The 19,751-nt window shown below is 42.3% G+C and overlaps 1 protein-coding gene across 1 annotated transcript; it reads left to right on the plus strand.

The window, feature by feature from the left end:
• Positions 1-505: 505 nt before the first annotated feature.
• Positions 506-18,560, plus strand: rftn2 (raftlin family member 2; the record flags this gene model as incomplete). The annotated part of the gene is made up of 9 exons (XM_079170652.1): positions 506-860; positions 12,321-12,501; positions 14,932-15,040; positions 15,508-15,682; positions 15,944-16,162; positions 16,968-17,074; positions 17,755-17,858; positions 17,961-18,045; positions 18,324-18,560. Exons 1-9 carry the CDS (start codon positions 722-724, stop codon positions 18,558-18,560), a joined length of 1,356 nt encoding a protein of 451 aa, XP_079026778.1. The 5' UTR covers positions 506-721.
• Positions 18,561-19,751: the final 1,191 nt, after the last annotated feature.

Genomic DNA, 19,751 nt, shown 5'->3' on the forward strand with positions numbered 1-19,751 from the left:
TATACAAGGATGCCAAACATTCACAGCTTCAAATGTTAAGATTGTAATTAATACAATTTATTTTAATAATGGGCTGTTGGGTGAACAAACAACTAACAAAATCAACTAACTACAACTGAAAAATCCTGTTTTATAATAATAACAATAAAATTCTATTATATATAATAGTGGAAAAGTCACAGGGGACAATTAACAGTATTAGGCCTACTTTGACTTTAGGTTTATTTTCCTTATTATACTTACATTACAAATCTAAGTATTTTTACAGTGTGGTATTAGTACTTTTAATTTATTAAGATTACTTCCTCCACCGCTGAGTTCAATAAAACTTTATTTTGAAATGTCGACAGGAAGTTGTAGTATCCTTGCCGTTTTGATTGTGGAGGAAACTTTTTTATTTTTCCCAGAGAGAGAGAGAGAGAGAGCGGCTCCTCCTCTCCACGCTTCAGACCTGCAGCCACATCAGCGGGACACTTTTCTCAAGAAACTACCGCTTCATGACAATAATCTCCTCTCCGTTAACCGGAGGGTTTCCGCTGATTACCGGTGCACAGTCGGAGGGATTAAAGGGGAGGACCGAGGAGGTGATGGAGCGGTCCCGTTAAAAAAAGTTGAAGCGCTCAAAGAAGAGAATCTGTCTGCTCCTCCTCCTCCTACTCCCGGTGCTCCCACCGCGCTCGGCGAGCGGCTGTCCGTTCCTTCCCACCCCGCCTCGGAGGCCATGGGCTGCGGCTTGCGGAAACTGGAAGACCCGGAGGACAGCAGCCCCGGGAAGATCTACTCCACCCTGAAGAGACCTCAGGTGGAGACCAAAACGGAGACGGTGTATGAGTACGTGCTGCTGGACTTCAGCCTGGAAGGTAGGACGAGATTCTTTAAATATTTTTACCAATTTATACCAAGACAGAACTAACTGCTCACCATAATAACAGTGTTTTATCTGGAACAATTCAATTAATCAATTAAAACGATTACAAAATGGACAAAACAATTAACTGATTAATCAATTAAGTCGTTAATTGATTGAAGAATCTCCTCGTTCAAGCTGCTTTTCAGTTTAAAAGATATATTATGTTTAAGTGTTGGACTGTTGGTCAAACAAAACAAGTGCTTTAATGATTTGTTGATTAATTGAACAAAAGAAAGTCTGAAACTAATTTCTGTGACATTTCAAACCAAAAGAAAATCTAAAACCCAAAACATTTGCGGGTTCCAGCTTCTCCAGTGTGAAGATTTGATGCTCTTTTCTATTTTTGTGTCATTATAAATTCAACATGTTTGACTTTTGGGGCTTTTTGTTTGGACAAAACAATACATTTAAATATGTGAGCTTGGACTTTAGGACATTGTGATTGTATTGTCTTGTTTTCTGACATTTCAAAGAACAATTGCAACAATTTGGCCTTAAAAAAAAGTCTCTTGAATAGCAGACACCCTGTTTATGGTAGTTGTATTGGAACGTCATGTTAATGTTTTATTTAAATGTGACTCTATGGAACTTTTAAAGCCCTTTCAAACTAAATGTGTGCAGCGTTACAGCATCAAACTGAACTTCTAGCAACAGACTGTTGGTTCAGGGTATCTAGAAATAGGTCACTGCCTTCTTTCCTTGGCACACACACACACACACACACACACACACACACACACACACACACTTTCCATGCAGCAGAATGCAGAGAGAACCCCCCACCTGCTGTGATATGGAATATAATATGAGCATGTGTGATAATCTCAGATGGCTGAGAGACATTATTTTTTCCGGGGATAATCCCTTCATCTGGTCCTCAGACTGGCTGTTGTGACTGTGACCTATTTGGAAGGAAATGGTGATTAAGTCCTGAATGGGAGCCGAGCATGTAAACAGCAGGCCGGGCACGTTAATGAATCATGGAGGAAAGTGCTGCTTTCCAAAATTAGGGGTCAGGGTCAGGAAAGTAAAGTACGTAATGACTTCAGGATGGTCCGACCACTCAGCGTGGATCCGGTCCTGTCTGCATTAGACCCCATCATGTAGACCAACCATGTTTTTTCTTTTATTAACGGATAATCTTTTGCCTTAAAAGTGCCTTTTAAAAATATTGAAAAAATGTCCACCACGACTGTCCAGAGCCCAAGGCCGGACAAACCACACATGGAGATGGCTTCCACCAGCTTGCACAGATTGTTGTGAAGGAGCGTGAACCTTACGGCTGAGTGAATACACCAGACGACACGCTGGACCGTCGGTCTGCAGTGAGGAAACAAACATGGACGCCAACCAGCAGTTTGGACTGTTTTGTATGCAGTGTGACATTTGTACAGACCCAGTGCAACTTGGTCGTCATGCACAAATCATATTCATAATCAGCTCGATAGTCGTTATGTGACTCTCCGTCTTAACGTCTTTATTTTACCATCTTTTGTGTCTAAGTGACTAATGGGGACAACAATTTGTTTTTGGAGAAGTCTCGTTCCGAAAGTTTGCGTTCCATCCACATTTTGGAAATCGGCTAAATATTCAGCCGTGACGTTGAAAATCGTTTAGATAACACTTAGCTACACTTAGCTACACTTTGCTACACTTTGTCCCCCCGACAAGGGTTCTTTCTATAATGTTGTCAGACACTTCTGATAACATTCTGAGCCTGTCAGTGGCAGAAACAAACACTTTTAGTTGACATACGTTGACGGGGAGAAGTTGCCCACTGTGATTGCGTTGCAATCCGTTTTAGCGGCTGCTTTTCTGCAGCGTTCTCCTTCAATACTGGACCAATTAAAAAAAATGTTGTCCCCATTAGTCACTTAGACACAGAAACATGAAGAAGATCGGGTCCAGATTGAAAATAAAATAATTAAATTGGTTGAGCTGTGAGTGACTGAGTTCAGACGCTGAGGTTTGGCAAAATGCATGGATGAGCTAACTCTGACACTAATTGTCACCAGCACAAACCTGATTGAATTAAATTCTCACCACAAAACATTGAGTAGCAGCTTCTAATTCATAGCCGCTGCTGAGTTTGCGTGTTCACGCCGCCTGTCACTAATCAATGTTAACTCCCCGAGTCAGTTAACGGCAGATCATAAACACTTGTTTGTCTTTTAGTTCAAGGATTCTCTTCATCCGATGAAGAACCTCCGCTCTGTGACACGTCTCTGCAACCGCATTGTGTTTCTGTAGTCATACGTCCTCCTAGTTAGAGTTTATTATTATCCTATCAATACTTTATCTGATAAAAGTTAAACTTTTGAACTTCAATATTTCTATCAATTAGCTTGTGATATATAAGGTTTATTTAAATTTACATATTTAATCATCATTCAAGTGAATATAAGCATCAGACGTATAAGCATCTAATGTTTGGCTTGTGAATGCTCCTCTGCTGCATGTGTTTGGGGTTTTTTGGGATTCTTTGCGGCTGTCATCAGCAGGGAGTCATGGGTTCTGCTGTCAGCCAGACTTCTAAATACAGTACTTCTGTGTGTGTGTGTGTGTGTGTGTGTGTGTGTGAGAGAGAGAGAGTCATAGGTTGTGTCTAGATCCACCTTAAACAAACAGTAGTCGGAACACATCTCGTACGCTTCTCTTTGTGATCAGACGTCGCTAAAGGAATGTCCGTTAGCGCTCAGTCGTACAGCCAGACGGCGAGATTGCAGTCGCTGTCGCAGGCCTCGGCGGTAAGGGTTGCCTTTTTGAGAAATTGGCAACCAAGTCTTAGCGGACATCAAACAGCAAAGCATGCACCTCATAATAACTATATTTCTGATATTTGTTGCATCAGTGATATTGCTTTTAGGCTGCACGTAACTATAATGCAAATGCGTTTACTCGCGTGCACACAGGGCTTCTGTTTTAGAGACAATGGCGGCTAAAAATGCCATATTTTTAGTTTCGGCAACCAAAAGTTGCCGACCTTGCAACCAATTTTAGAAGTCGGTGTTGTTGGAATATAAACTTTAAGTCTGAGTTGTTTGCAGCTGTATCCTGAGCCAGACACGCTCTACTAATCAAACCAGCGCTCACCGGCCTAAATTCGGTCACTTAGCATCCTTGAATACTTCCACACGAGTCATTGAAGAATTATATATTATCAGAGCACAGCTGCATGTGATTTCCTCACCCGAGTTGCTTTTCTATGAAGGAAAGAAAAGAGAAATCCAGCACACAACATGCATTTTTACCCACGAGAGTTAATGTCAAAAAATGCAGTTTTACTGTTCAGCCCGTCTTCCTGGCTCTGCTGGATCGTCACTGACTAAATGTGTGAGTATGCCTCTCTCTGAGTGTGAAGCCTCCGTAATTGGCACAGCTAAAGATAAACCGGAGTGATTCCAATCTCTAGTAGTCATGTGCAGTCTGGTGATGGCTGGCATCCTCTCGGGCATTTCTCTCCGTCTTTTACGAGACTCTAAACCGTTTGCTTGAGTAAGAACGGTGTTAAAACGCCTCATTTTATGATTTGGTTAAAGAATAAAATTGGCCGCCGTTATCTACAGTACATCTTGGTTTAGTCAGTCAAGTTGCTGCTTGCCAAATGAAAGACAAAATGTGGCACAAAACGTGTGTTTTCCTGGCGTTAAACCAGACTGTGTTCTCACTCCAAATGAGTCTCTGCAGGGTTTCCTTTGCCTCCGTGACAGAGAGGAAGAGAGGATGTGTGATGTGATCCCAGATTCAATCGAGGTGTAAAAACACTCAGTGAGTGAAGAGCACCAAAGAGGGGCTCGAGTTTAATGAAAATGATTTGATCAACACTGTTGACTACAAAATATGAATGATATGATATCAGATTTGTTTTGGACATTTGCACTGTGGTTAAAAACGGTTAATTGTGTATCAAGTCATTCAATCAGACATTGATTTTATCCCCGGAATTGGTTGCAGCCGTCTGATTTTTAAATCTGGACAAATTTCAGCCGGATCGGTTGTCAGTTGACGTGCAGTTTGAGGTCACAACGCCTGATTAATCACATAAGCTATAAATGATCTGGCTTTTCAGACGATCGGTTGGGTTGTTGGCTGGTTTTCTTGCAGTTTGAGCAGTTCTACGGTCCGATATCCAACAAGGCTGCTGTTAAAAGATTCGTTAAAAACATAGGTTGTATACAAAAAGTGGACGTAGTCGTCGTAATGTCACCCATTGGTTTGTGATTTGCGGATTGTGGTTTTTGAAGCCTCGAGTTCGGCTATTTGGCCGTCGCCATCTTGGATTTTTGCAACCAGTGAACGGAAGTGACGGTATTTGGACTGGAGGACGCCGTGGTAGAGACGTTGTATACGGCTCCGGTAGCGTCCTGTCAATAACAAGGTAGCCCCGCCCTAAAGCATCCCCTGCTTTGTGGTCTGTTTGACTCTAAATGGACCATAATTTACTAAATGAACATCATGCTGTATTGAAGAAGACTTGAAACTAGAGATTGAGACCATAAACTCATGTTTGCAATGTTTACTGAGGTAATAAATCAAGAGAGAAGTAGAGTCATTTTCTCATAGACTTCTATACAACCAGAGGAGTCGCCCCCTGGTGGACATTAGAGAGAATGCAGCTTTAAGACACTTCAGCATTGGCTTCACTTTTCAGACCTGGGGGTTGCCACCTGGTTATGAAATGTAGTGAGTAGTCTGTTGTGACATAAAAGTCACAACAAAGGTGTTGAAGATGCAGCCATGTTGTTTGAAGAAACGTTATTGGAATTGTCAATGGACAAAACAATTGGAAGTTCTGTGTTTGCTTTCAGTTTGAGCATGGAAGTCACAGGTTTTGTCCCCGCAGCATGTTGTGTGATTTAACACTAAACTTTCCAGCTTTAATGGGCTGAATGAGTTTGTTAAAGGAGGAGGTGTAAAGACTCAGTAGTCTGTATGTTTTGGAAAAGAATAACACATCTGTCAGCACATGCCATTCCTGACAAGCAGCTGGCCGACAGATGCCTCACATATCTTCTTGATGCATATCTTTTTTTTCCTGTGATGTTTATTTTGTTCAGGCAAGTTTCCAGCACCTGCACCACCCTTTTTTTTATTTAAAGAAGCCGACTCAAAATCAAAAAAAATGCTGATCACTACAGTTTATAGTAAACCAGGATGCCGTTATAAGAATATCACTCCCCACACCACTCCACCCTTCTCTGGCCTTGCTTCTCCTTGAAACGATGAAGTGTTTCTAGGACAGACACTGAGCTACTGTCACAACTCTCACTTTAATCTGCCTCATCTCACACACACACACACACCATCCCCGTTGTATGTCCCGTTGCTGTGCCCGGTATAGCAGGGCAGCTTGGCCTGGTTTTTTACTCCCGACCGAGAGGAGACTGGACGTGGAGGCCTGGAGCCAGAGGCAGCACATCAAAGCACCTAATGGCTAATACTTCCCTGAGCTCATTACTGATGGCTGCATTGCACATGTGAGAGCGAGAAATCATGTGGACCCTGAAGAGGTCTTTATATAGGTATTGATCTTTTCATTGCAAACTGCTCACCGTGTGTTGCTTACTTTTGAAGCTCGGTCCAGTAAACAAACTGTTTGTTGAGTTGAAGAAGCTTCTCGAGAGCAATAAAGAGTATCCTGGCTCTGTCTTTACCGGTTTTGTTGTTTGCCGACCAGAATAAGGATGAAGCTAAAGAGATTTAGCTGTTTTTCTATTGTTTTGTGGTCGGATGGTCCACCACTTTGATCCTGACTAAATATCTCCACAACGATTCGATGGGTTGCGAATCCATTGTGGACGTTCATGGTCCCCAGAGGATGAAGCCTGTTGACTCTGGTGATCGTCTGACTTTTCCTGTTGCACCGCTATCAGTTTGACATTTGTGTTTTTTTTAATAAAATATCTCAACAACAATTGAGTGGATTGTTTGGTACACACACTCGTGTGGATGAATTATAACTTCAACCCTTTAACTTTTCATCGAGCGGCATCAGGTCAACTTTTTTACTTGTTCAATAGTTTGGTTTATTAAGATCTGCACAATTAATGTCGTTCCCATCAGCCTCAGCTGTGCTTTGTGTTTAGAGATGATAAGCACAAATGTTGGCATGCTACTGAAGTGAGATGCTAATCACGGTTAGCATCAGCTTGTTAGCATGCTGACCGTACCATTTATCCTGAACGCACCGCTGTCCCTCAGCCTTACAGAGATGCTAGCATGGCTGCAGCATTCTTATGGAAACAAGTGGATATTTCTACATGTATATATTTTATCGATATTTCATATTTGCTATTTAATACCGCGACTGCTGCACAACAGTTTCCCTTGGAATAAATACAGTTCTGTCTTATCTTAAAGTGAAATTTCTTTAAAGAAAACTTTTTCCTATTAAGACAATAACAATCCCGTGTTTCCTCTTGCGACAAATGATTTCCGACCCTGAAGCCTGAGGCTGACGGGCTTCTACTTCCCTGCACACGGAGCGGTGTCATGCAAAGACTTGAAGTGGACTCTGAAGGGAATCAGGGATCAGAGGATGATTGGAGAAGTTGCACAGCGACGGCAGGTCAGGACTAGATGAATAAAGGGGACGATACAAAGGGATTTGCAGAGGAAGAGATGGCTTAAACTGAGGCGACGTGTATTCATCGACGGTCGGATGAACTCGGCTGAAGACTGTTGAGGAAAATGAAATGAAACCTTCTAATCCGTCAAGAGATGGCGACTGATTTGTTTGGATGTGGTTTGACCTACCGAGGCATCGATTCAGTGTGTGGATTGTAAAAGGGGAATCTATCTGTCGGCCAGTACTCCTCATTATTTTCAGGGATGAGTGCGATTTTCCGTAATCTCTGTCTAATCTGGGAATCTAACGGCACATGCTGGATTATTTCAGATTAAATCCAGTACTTTCATTATTACATTTAGAGGAGATTTGAAGGGCAGCACAAACCTGGAAACTTGCACTCAATAATCAATTATCTTTGATTCCAGTTGATTGGCATTAATGCGGCTAATGTTGAGCTGAGATGGCCACATTGGTGGGTTGAATATCTTCTCGAATCAGCTCGAATCAGCACTCAGTTTGTCGGTTTGAGTTTCAGCTCATGTTTTATACTGCTCTAGTTCAATCTCTCAGTTCTCATAGCGTCATTTTCAGAGAAAAAGCTCTAATAAATCCACTGTACACTTCCTGCTCAGCAGCAAACCGCAGACACACAGTTAGAAACTAGCTTGTAAAGTTAGTGGAACATTTAAACAGCTAAAGAAACTCACAGGAGTTGGTGGAGTCCAAAAAAGGAGCTAAAAGAGAAAAAATTACTCTCAATGAATATTTATGTTGTAACTGCTAGATGTGTAAAAAAGCAACTGTTTGCCGTCGAGTTCACCATATCTACTTGAAAAGGGGATGATATGTCAATTATCTAATATTTTGGTTTATCACTAAAGCACCCATAAAGTGTTCATGCAGGGTTACCTTCACTACTAGCCTCTTAGTTACATTATTTAAATAATTAAATAGCCTAAATTGGTTACTTTAACGATGTTACAGTTTTTGAGCGGCATGTAAACAAGTGACTCCAGATGCAAACAAAAACCTGCATATTTTCTGTTGAATCAGCTGAATGGATTTTATTTGGGTGCAGCTGTAACTGCCAGTGGTGAAGGCTTTACTGACATTTTGGGAGTCCCAATATCCCAGACTGGGAATTACAACTCGGAGGCTGACGTGAATGGTTTTTCTGACTCGTTTGCTAAATCTAATTAAAACAATATGACGTGAATGTGGCATCGTACCTGCTTAACTAAAGCAGAGTTTAATCCGATACCAGCATCAGAAATACCTACGATGCAGCCTAAAATGCTGGATCGGGTAACGGCGAGTCTGTGCACCGATCAAATATGACATCATAGAATTTATCAGCTCATTAATGCTACACAGGAACAACAACAACACGTGTCACTCGCTCAGGTATCGGGAAGGAAAAACTTCATATAGTTTTCCTTTTGTCACATATAATAGTCGACTCGATGTCTTGGTGTTTTGGGCTGTGGGGATGAAGGATGGGGAGGTGGGAGGTGCTCAAAATAGTACAAAGCATTAACAAGTCTGCTGCAGAAGTGCAATGAACTGCATCGTGACACCAACTAATCTGCACTTTTCAACTGAATTCACAAGCCGTCTGTTAAAATAAAGAAACGCTTAACTGGTGTTTTGGATGTTTTTAGCATTTTGGAGCTTTGAGAACATGAGAGCATTTTCAGCTTTGTGCACATTTAGGAGCCTAAAGTACACGTGGCATTAACCTTTATAAACCAGATAAAGTGCATTTTACCTCACGATCATGTCTCCGTCCATGCAGGTAGTCGTCCTACTTCACTAGCCGATTCGCACATCTCTGCACATGTGCAGTACGGATCTGGTAGGTGCTAGCGGAGGGTGTAATGTTGTAATCTTGCAAAATGTCAGTGATTTGGCAATATTTTACACTGGAAAATTCCTCCAGTCAAACAGCGACATGTTTATAACGCCGTGTATCGGATCGGTAGTTGAGGTTTCTGAATCAGTGTCGGGAACCGGAACACCTCTAATTGTGAGCGTGCTGACGTTAGCTTGTTGGCATCAAAGCTTTCTCACAGAGGTGCTTGTTTCCTTCTAGTGTTACTCTTGTTTTTTTTGGCTCCTTGTTGCCAGGCTGCTTTCTCCTTTTCACACCTTCTCTCCCATTCACAAACGGGCTCATAAAATCCATCTCGTAACTGCTGTCTGGCTCCTTCCTCCCTCCTTCGCCTCCCATTCTCTCAGCTCTGTCACCCCTTCTCTGTGCCCTCAGCTGTTGCTCAACTCCACTTGAGCCCCTTAACCCCCCCCCTCACCCATCCTGCCAGCTCCAACCTCCTCCACCCTATTTTTTTACCCTCTTTGCTAGTCCTCAGCTCTTCCTCTCCTCCTCCTCCTCTTTAGTTTTTTCTCCCACACATCACTAAACAGAGGCCTCAGTGTGCGGGTTGACGGGGCGGGTGGCAGCAGGATGGGAGGGGAGGGGGGGGGTGTGCGAAGACTGCCCCCCCCCCCCCCCTGAAAGCAGGGGAGGAGACGAGCAAAAAGGCTGCAACAAAAGCCTTGCTTGGAGGTGTGTGTGCATGACATCATGGTCCTCCTTGGAGCCATTATCTGCAGCGTGGTCGCCTGCTTTTTTTCAGCGTGACCCTCCAGACGTTGCTCTGTTTCATCCTCCTGAAGGAAAAAGAAAGTTGCCCTAAAAGTTGCAGTGAAGCATTGACGTTGTCCACCAGCTGCAACATGTAACATGTGTTGAATCTATATTTAAGTGTTATTGGAGTGGGATTTACACCCACAGGAATGCCGGGCGTTTGCTTTAGTGGTTTCATTGAGGTTCTGGTGGTCTTCAGTCTCATAATGGAGCCGGCCAGACAAACCATTCAGAGACTGCAGTGATCTGTCAGCTGTGGACTGGATCTCTGGGGTGTTTGTCCGTGAGAATGTGGGGGGTTGTAGTGAGGAATGCTGTCAGACGCATACAACTCGAAATGCGTTAAATGGACTGTGTGTGTGTGTGTGTGTGTGTGTGTGTGTGTGTGTGTGTGTGTGTGTGTGTGTGTGTGTGTGTGTGTGTGTGTGTGTGTGTGTGTGTGTGTGTGTGTGTGTGTGTGTGTGTGTGTGTGTGTGTGTGTGTGTGTGTGTGTGTGTGTGTGTGTGTGTGTTTTCATGGGGCACACAGCCAAGCCCCTCTGTGAACAGCCACTCTTTGTGGACACAGGAAGTACGGTGATGGTCACAGGGATTTCCAGCCAGAGTTTTTGAAGGAAAAACAACAGCAACACAGTACCAGCTCCTCACAACCCGCCGTGCACTCTTTATACCTCTGAAAGGGGCGAGGAAATGGATAACATGTGAACCGAAATGAGAAACGAGTAAACTAGATGACTCAACCTGTGATCTTTGTTAAAGTGTGTACTTCCCTCAAGTCTGCAAAATCCTCTTAATGTCTACCTGAGCAGAGAATGAAAGAGTAAAAGTACAAATGCAAAACATCCAAAAATAGACGGGCATTCTTCACTATTTTCCTACGTTTTTATAGACTAATAATTGGACTAAATTGATGTTTTGTTTCACTTCAATCTAAAAGAAAATAAGCCAAATAATGTCACAGCAGCATGAAGATTATACTCTATTTCTTCTTGTTCCAGTCTCAGAGCCACACTTTTAGTAATGGGTAAAAAAAACACACACCAGACATAACCGCTTGAGGAGCAGCGCTAAAAATATGCATACAGTTTGTGTGTGTATTCATATTTACAGTGTGTGTATACAAAGTGTATATATATCTATATCTATCCTTTACGTAAGAGCGGGGTGGTTTGGTGTTTCCCTCGACATGCCGGGTTGGTGGTTGTTTTTTTACGGCCGTCATCAGTCTTTGAAGCTGTCTGACACAGCTGGACTCAGGATATTAAAACTCTCAGACCAGAAGCTTCCAAATCTGTAACGTTGACATATTTATATTGCAGGACACTTGATGTAAAGGTGCTGACATGTCGGTTTCACACGCCATAGGATGTCTAATAAATGGCTCCATATGTGACAACTTACTAAAAATAGCAGCATCTCTGATGCTGAACTAAAATACGATGCATAAGTGAAATTAAATATTAATTATCAAATAAATGCTATGCTCCATCATCATCATCTGACGTGTTTCTGTCTGTCTGTCTGTCTGTCTGTCTGTCTCTGGTAGCAACAGTGGAAAAATGATGTTCAAGTCATTACACAGGAAGGAAAAGAAAACTTTCCCAGACAGTGCTCATGGTTTTGGGTGCTGGACGGTGTCCTATGTTTACATGAATACAGACACATCTTCATCCATGGTACAGTAGCTGTAGTAGAGACATTTAAAAACAAAAACTGGTGTTTTGTGATTAAAGTCAAGTTTCTGGGTGTCAGTGTTTCCCTTAAAATTAATTTAAGTAATTTTTCAAGCAAAACATTCCTACATTTTCTGGTTCCAGCTTCTTAAATATGAATGATTCCTGCTTTTTGTGTTGTCACATATAGCACTCAATAACTAAACGAACACTGTCTCTGTGTTTGTCTCTGTGTTTGGGCTGTTGATGGAGGATGGGGAGCTTAGAAACAGGACAGAGCTTTAACAGTCTGCTACAAAAGGGCAATGAACTGCGTCATGACACCAACTGATCTGCACTTTTAACTGAATTCACAAGAACTGTTAAAAAAAGAAACACTAAACCAGTGTTATGTGATGGATTGGAACATGAGGGCATTTTCAGCTTTGTCCACATTTGGGGGGTGGCAGCAGTAACTTGTATAAACCAGCTGGCTACATTTGACTGAATTGTCTCCTATTGTGTGTCTCTGTTGGTGCAGGTAGTCGTCCTACGGTGCAATATGTGGCTTCGCTGTCCGAGCTGCCCCAGGCCCTGCAGCCCTACTACACACAAGGCTACGTCCTGACCGCCTTGCACCCCATCATCCTGTCTGTGGGTCGAACCCGCTCGCTCCCCTTCAGCCTGCTCTACCGAGCCATCCTGGCCCGTCCCAGATCCAGGTACACAAATTGTAACCCTCTTTTCAGCTTTAACCCTAATGTTCTAATTTGAATACTTGCCACTATACTTGGGCCTTTTGGAAATACCTTCACGTTGAAGGATTTGCTGCTTTTCATGATTTTAGGTTTACACCTATTTACTAATTTATAACTTTCTTTAATCAGCAGTCTTGAAGAAGAACATGAGTCTGGGTTCGAGTGGACCCTGGGGCAAATACATTTTTATCATCTGCATAAAAATGTATATTGATTTACTGATTTACCAAAATCCTTTAAAATATGAAATACTGGATATTTTCCCATTTTACGGCCTTTAAGTTTCTAAAATACGTCAAATACTGGATGTTTTTGTCTTTTCAGGAATCTAAATGCTTTTAATAAAGTGAAATACTGAATTTCACTTTTGTAAAATGGATATTGAAGAACTCATTCAAGAACTGATTGACTAAAATCCTTAAAAAACGGAAATATTTTCATATTTTCAATCCTTCGATCTTTAGAATAGTGTAATAGCTGTTCACCTTTTCAAGCGTATAACATTCTTTAAGTGAAATGTTGGATACTTATACCTCTTTAGTGCTGTAAAATAGGGACATATGAAGCTGTATCATCTGCATAATGATTGACACAACTAAAGGACAAAGGTCTACTCTAAAATATTGCATATTAAAGTCTCTAAAATATGTGAGATACTGTCAGATACATTCCTGTGATCATGCACAATGGGGTGCACATTTCAACCCAACTCCTGTCCTGTGCACCATGCTCTGAGCATTAAAAGTGTGACAATACCGTAGGAGATTTGTATTTGTCCCGTTCCTCGTTATCAGAGTATGTTCATCTTTTCAGGACTAAAAATGAAATGTAATACTGAAATGTTCCCTTTTGTAGGACTCTGAAATCCTTAAAAGGGGCTTTTTTGGGATATATAAAATTGCTAGAATTAGTAAAATATTACATCCTTTCAACTCGTCAAACCTCTAAAATTCTTAAAGTTAAATATTTGATACTTTTCACCTCTTAAGGGCAGTAAAATCCATTGGAAATATGAAACATTGGCTACATTAGCATCAGAGGCAGACTGAATGGCAATGGTCCAATAACAGACCCCTGTGGAACCCCATTTCTGATGGTAAGAGTTCTCCCTGTAAGAAAGACATGGAATATCTTGACAGTATCAAATGAGTTTGAGAGGTATACTGTACATGTTGTATGTGACTCCACTCCCTCTGCCACGCATGCCTCCCCACTGTGTGGCCACATGTTCGCCTCCATACTGTCTAGTAAATGGATGAATGATGGATGAAGTCGGCTGCATATTTAATGCACAGCCCCGGTAGGGGGTCAGACTGGCGTGCCTGGAGGAGACTATGTTTTGGTTTGACTCGGGTCTACCGTGACTTCTATTGGCTAGATATCCACCCGACAACAGGGGCCCCACAGCAGCCAATGGGGGTGAAGCATCCCTGATCTCTGCGGTTTGATTGGTTGGGATACTGTAACTGTGATGACGATTTTTATTTCATAAGACGGCAGTAGAGGTGAATTAATAATGTTAATGAGGGTGTTTTCATGCAATGTTATAGAGAAGGGAAATAGTATGCAGTAGTGGAGAGTAACTAAGGACATTTACTCAACTATTGTACTTAAGTACAATTTTTTTGATATTTTTACTTTATACAATTTTATGCTACTTTATCCTTTTACTCCAGTACATTTCAGAGGAAAATATTGTACTTTTTTACTCCTACTACGAATTTAGATTTTAGAAACGAAGCATGATCAATCCATAAAATATAAGACTGAGCTGTATATTAAACTATCCAACAGTATTTAAAGTATATAAATGTGCTCCCTCCGTCACCAGCTGTAACATTTAAATGCTGCTTTCGTGTTGAAACATTATAATACTATTCCAGTATGATATATATATATATATATATATATATATATATATATATATATGATATTACTGTCTGAAAGGGACCATTTTACACAATACAAGTATTTTTTACTTTAATACCTCAAGTACATTTTTCCGTTAATACTTTTATAGTTTTACTTCAGTGAAATCTTGAATATAAGACTTCTACTTATACATGGGTACTTCTTCCACCGCTGACTCTGTGTGACCGTTATTTTACAAAAACTCACTTTCATGTTAGAAATGCAGTATGTCGTGTACGATCTTTCATCCCTTCAGTTGCCTAAGTTGTTATTTACCTTCTGTGTTAATTGCTCAGACAGTCGGCGGTAGCCGACCCCCGCTGAGCCTATAAATGATTTATGTGTCTGTGTCGGCAGCTCAGTGACAATTACAAGTGAACTATGAACCCTCCAGATGGACTCAAATCCAGAACCTGAACAGCTTTAACGTCAGGCTACGTTACCGCTGAACTCGTCTCACGGTCCGTCTGTCTGTGTTTTCAGTAAGCAGATGGCGTCCATGTGTTACAGCGTGCCGATGTTGAAGGTGGAGGAGTGGCCGTTACCTGGAGAGTCACTGACGGGTGACACGGTCCGAGCGCTCATCGACAGGGTCAGTGAGATCCACCGCAAACTAAAAAGCTGCATTTTAAATGTTACTCCAGTCCAGCGGGTCCCAACCTGAGGGGTCAGCTGCCCCCTCCAAGAGGTCCCATGAACCATCAGAGGGGTCTCCAGAAGATTGTTTTAGGCAGTAAAGAAATAATAATAATGTATACTTGCATTCCTCTAAAATCCCTCAAATAAGTCAACTGCTGGATGGCAAATCTTATTTTGGTAAACATGGGGATTTTAACCATCATAGTTTTAAAGCTGGTATATGTGATCATTTCAGTTAATTCTCATTGAAAATAGCAATGAATTCAGTTCACGTGTGGATTTTTTCTTATCCAGTATTTTCTGGTTTCAGTGACTTTCCACCTCTACCTGTGTGCCGTTGAGCATAAAGTCCTCAGCCTGGTTTTACTGTAACGCTGAGCCAGATGTGTGTCTGACTCTGGGTTTCTCTGTCCGGAACAGGTGAACAGCAGCGCTCGGGGGGGCGTTCGATTCGTTGGCTCGGTCCTCCAGCAGGTGAGCGGGATCACCAACGGCCGGGTGCACAGCCCCAAGAGGAGCTGTCGCTCCCCTCCACGCACCCCCCCCCGTACTCCGCCCGGAGACGGAGAGCTGGAGGAGAACACCTACAGTCCTGGTGAGACACTCGCTGTGGATGAATTCTGTGTTCATAATAAATATTCTAATAACCATTAATCAGTGGTGGCAGACACACGCAGTACTTGCACTTAAATACAAGTAGCAACACCACAATTTAGTTATTATTTAAGTACATAAAAGTACAAAAGTATGAACATAAAAATATATTTTAAGTAAAAGTAACTAATGGGTATAAAGTACAACATTTGCCTCTAAAATATAGTGTCTCAGTATTTCTTCTCGTCCGCCCTCCTTCCAGACTTGAGGCTGCTGGTCTTCTTCCACTCCTGGGCTCCGGGCTGTGCTCCTCTGGACTCGCTGGCCTGTCAGTACCACCAGGGGGCGCTCTCCATGCGCGTCTCCAGGAAGGGCCAGGTGGTCAGCTCCCTGGAAGCTGATTGGCTGGAGCTGACTGCCGCCTACTACTGCAAAGGCTGGTCGTTGGTGGACTCCTTCGTCTACTGGGACACACCCAAAGGTTGGTCTGGAGTACTTCGGTAGAAGTAGAAATATCAGAGTCTAAAAAAATACTCTATTACAAGTAAAAGTACTATCAGCTAAATGTACTATACTAGTATCAAAAGTAAAAGTACTCACTGTGCTGAATGCTTTCAAAGTGTTTTAAATCACTAACAAGCTTTTTAATGTGTTAGTTCATTAACGTGGAGCCAATTTTAAATACTTTGTATACTGCTGGCTACATTAGTATCACTTTACTGCGTCATTACAAGCACATCATATGTTTATTAAGAAGACAAGGCCTTATGTTTAAAAAGTTAAGAACAACCAGTGTTTCTCCTTCTATCTCTACCTTTTACATTATTCTCATAAAGCAGGGATTCACACACACACACACACACACACACACACACTCAGTCACTTCCTGTTTTGGCTACGATCCCTCCTCTTCTCTCTCCCGCCACGTCTATATTTGGAGTCGTCTTCCCGACCCCGGCGACCTCACTTCCTGTTCCTCTGCGGAGTAGCAGACATGTCCGTAAACCTCTGAGGCCTGAAATAAATAGGCTATAAAACACACACACACACACACACACACACACAGAGTCTAACCTATTTTTTAAATAACTGGGTCATTATCAACCCATTACATTCACTCCCTGTTATGTTTCCTCTGCGCTCTTTCAGCACTGAAAAGATTTGCTGTGTATCGTTCATTTGCCTCCTAACAGTGTTATAAAAGTGGTTTATTATATATATGATGATAAAAGATGACAATATAAACACTTGTACACACTTTAAAAAGGACTTTGTGTGTGTTTCAGGCGAACCGGTGCCCAGATCGCTGGAGGGATTGTTTGTGTACGAGGAGAGAAGCACCTCTCCTCCTGCCAACGACACCATCGTCGTCGAGCAGTGGACCGTCATCGAGGTGTGTGTGTGTGTGTGTGTGTGTGTGTGTGTGTCAAGCGAGGGAGCAGTTTAGGACAATGTTTGGGGAAGATGATGCAATTGTTTGAAAAAAAACCATAAGAAATAAAAGCCATAATTAAATGAAGATGATAAGTAAGGAAATAGTCCACATGGCAGATGGGCACATTTCTTACAAGATATTTAAGCATGCATGCCTCATTTTGACGAAATCAATCGGGCGGGCAGTAAGTCTTATTGTGACGGGTCAGTTCAACCAACAGTGCACAATATACAAGATTTTGCAATATTCTGGAAAGTTCTCACGGCTGCAGCTGTTATATCTTCAGTCACAAACATCTTGAGGTAAACAACAGAAATACGGCGATTACGATGCAAAGTAATCCGACTACTTAATTGCCGGAAGACACCTGTGTTGTTTTGTCAGAGCAGATCGATGGACCGGCTCCATTCAAATGAATGAGAGAGCTGCCTTTCTACACACAGCTGACCGGGCTAAATACCTTTCTTTTGAGGGAACCACCCCTTTAAATACTGGCTCTACGAAAGACATGAAGCCGAGCCAAGATAGTTAAATATCTGTATTTATAACTGGACACTGGCATGTTTACCTTCTTCAATAGCTGACTTATCTTTAATATACCTATGTAATATATATGTATATGTTGTGTCTACACTCAGGGCACCAATGTGAAAACGGACTACGGGCCTCTCCTTCACACTCTGGCTGAGTTCGGGTGGCTGCTCACATGCGTGCTGCCCACTCCCATCATCCGTCACGACAGGTAGGTACAACCACGACTCAGCCCGCTCTGCACCAACACCGCTCCATGAGCTAACCATCCCTGTGTTTGTGTGTGTGTGTGTGTGTGTGTGTGTGTGTGTAGCGATGGGAATCTGGCCACGAAGCAGGTTGTGTTTCTCCAGCGGCCGGTCAGAGGTCAGGCGTCGTCGGGACAAACGAGGAACCAGGTGAGGAGAGGAGGAGGCAACTGATGAGGAGTAAACCTGCCAAACATAATTATTTTTTTGGGTACTTTGGCGTTAAACAAGGCAATTATTTCTTCAGTCAGTATCTGTTAATGAAGGAAGTCTGACAGAGAGAATCCTGCTGTGAAAAAGCTATTTATGTGGCTACACTGCACCCTGGTGGACAAAGTGGAGGTTGCACTTCACAAAGCATGCCCCTCCTTTTATTACTCGTGCTTTATTGCACACAAGTACTGACTCCTGTCTCCGTGTCCGTCCAGGTTCTATCGTTGCACAGCGACGTGTCCAGTCGCTCCGTGAGTCGAGCGGTCAGCAGCCCCGTCCCTCCGGAGGAGGAGCTGTCTCCGACCGCCGGGGGCATCGGGGGATTCCCGGTGTTCGGAGGAGGGTATCCCAGCGGGGGGTATCCCAGCGGGGGGTTTTCTAGCGCCCTGTCCCACCTGGAGGAAGGTGGCTTCGAGCAGGAAGAGGGCAAAGCTGAAGTCACCTGCATGTGAGCAGGTTTTGGACGCGGACTAAAGTTGAGGATTTTGAAAACTTTGTTGGATTACTGAAGGAGAAATCACCTGAACGCGGTGGAAGTCCAGACTGTTCATAAACCATCGTGTTCGTGATCCCCTTCTTTTTAACAGACTTTTAATGTAGAAGAACTCAGCACTTTTTAAAAAGAAAATGTTTTTAACGAAGCCATAATGAGAATGAGGTATTATTTAGATCTTTGTCCACACTTTACATCGACTTGTTGGGGAGGGAAACACTTAAAGCGTATTTAAATCCATCTCTCGTTTTGTAGGTCAGTTCAGGTGCTCATGGGAAATCGCACTATAAAGCACAAGCACAGATTTCTGCACAACACCGGTGGTGAAATGAGGGAACGGGGCTCCACTTTGTCAAACCAGCTCACACATCTTACAATTTTAATTATTTCAGTTTAACACATTTTTTTTATGTCCAGTCGTCTCTTCTCAACACCTTCACATCACACTTACCTCCTTCTCGTGTGTCAACAGTTAAAGCTCCTCTCTCATAGACTGAGGCAGGTTGTGAATATTTATCAGGGAGTTTTCCCGTGTACTTTGGTACAGACAGTAATACAACAGTACTGTCTGAGATAGAACATGTGTACAGATAGTATTTCTCAGAGGAGGGTCTGGAGGGTTTTTAGAGTTCTGTTGCTATTGGGAAGCTTTTCAGTGTTGTAACTCCTTGTGTTTAATCTGAGGTCTTATCATGCAAACATTTTAAAGTATTAAATATTCCACAGTTACTTTCTTTACATGGTACTGGCAACGCACCTGCTTCTCTCTGTAACGGATGAAGTTCTTCAGAGATGTCGTTTTAATGCATCAACTACCTTTTTTTGTTTTTATTTTTTGAAGAGAAACTCAACCGATTTTACACATTAAAGTCTGTGTCCAGGTCTTTGGACAGTATGACTGCATAATGTAGGAAAAAACAGATTTATAAAGTGTTTGTTCTGAAGATACAAGATTTAATATTTAAAAGAAATCTGGATGTTAACGTTTACCAGACTAACTGGTCTCTGCTGCAGGCTACATTAGCCGCTATTAGCAAAGCACACCTGAATCTCTGACCCAACTGTCAAGTTGCATTGTGGGTAATGTAGGCGCCAGGTTTAGAAAGCCTTCGCGGAATAAAAACTGTTTTGTAAAACTGTCCACTATGAG

The sequence above is a fragment of the Pholis gunnellus genome (assembly GCF_910591455.1).
Source record: "Pholis gunnellus genome assembly, chromosome: 12".
NCBI lineage: Eukaryota > Metazoa > Chordata > Actinopteri > Perciformes > Pholidae > Pholis > Pholis gunnellus.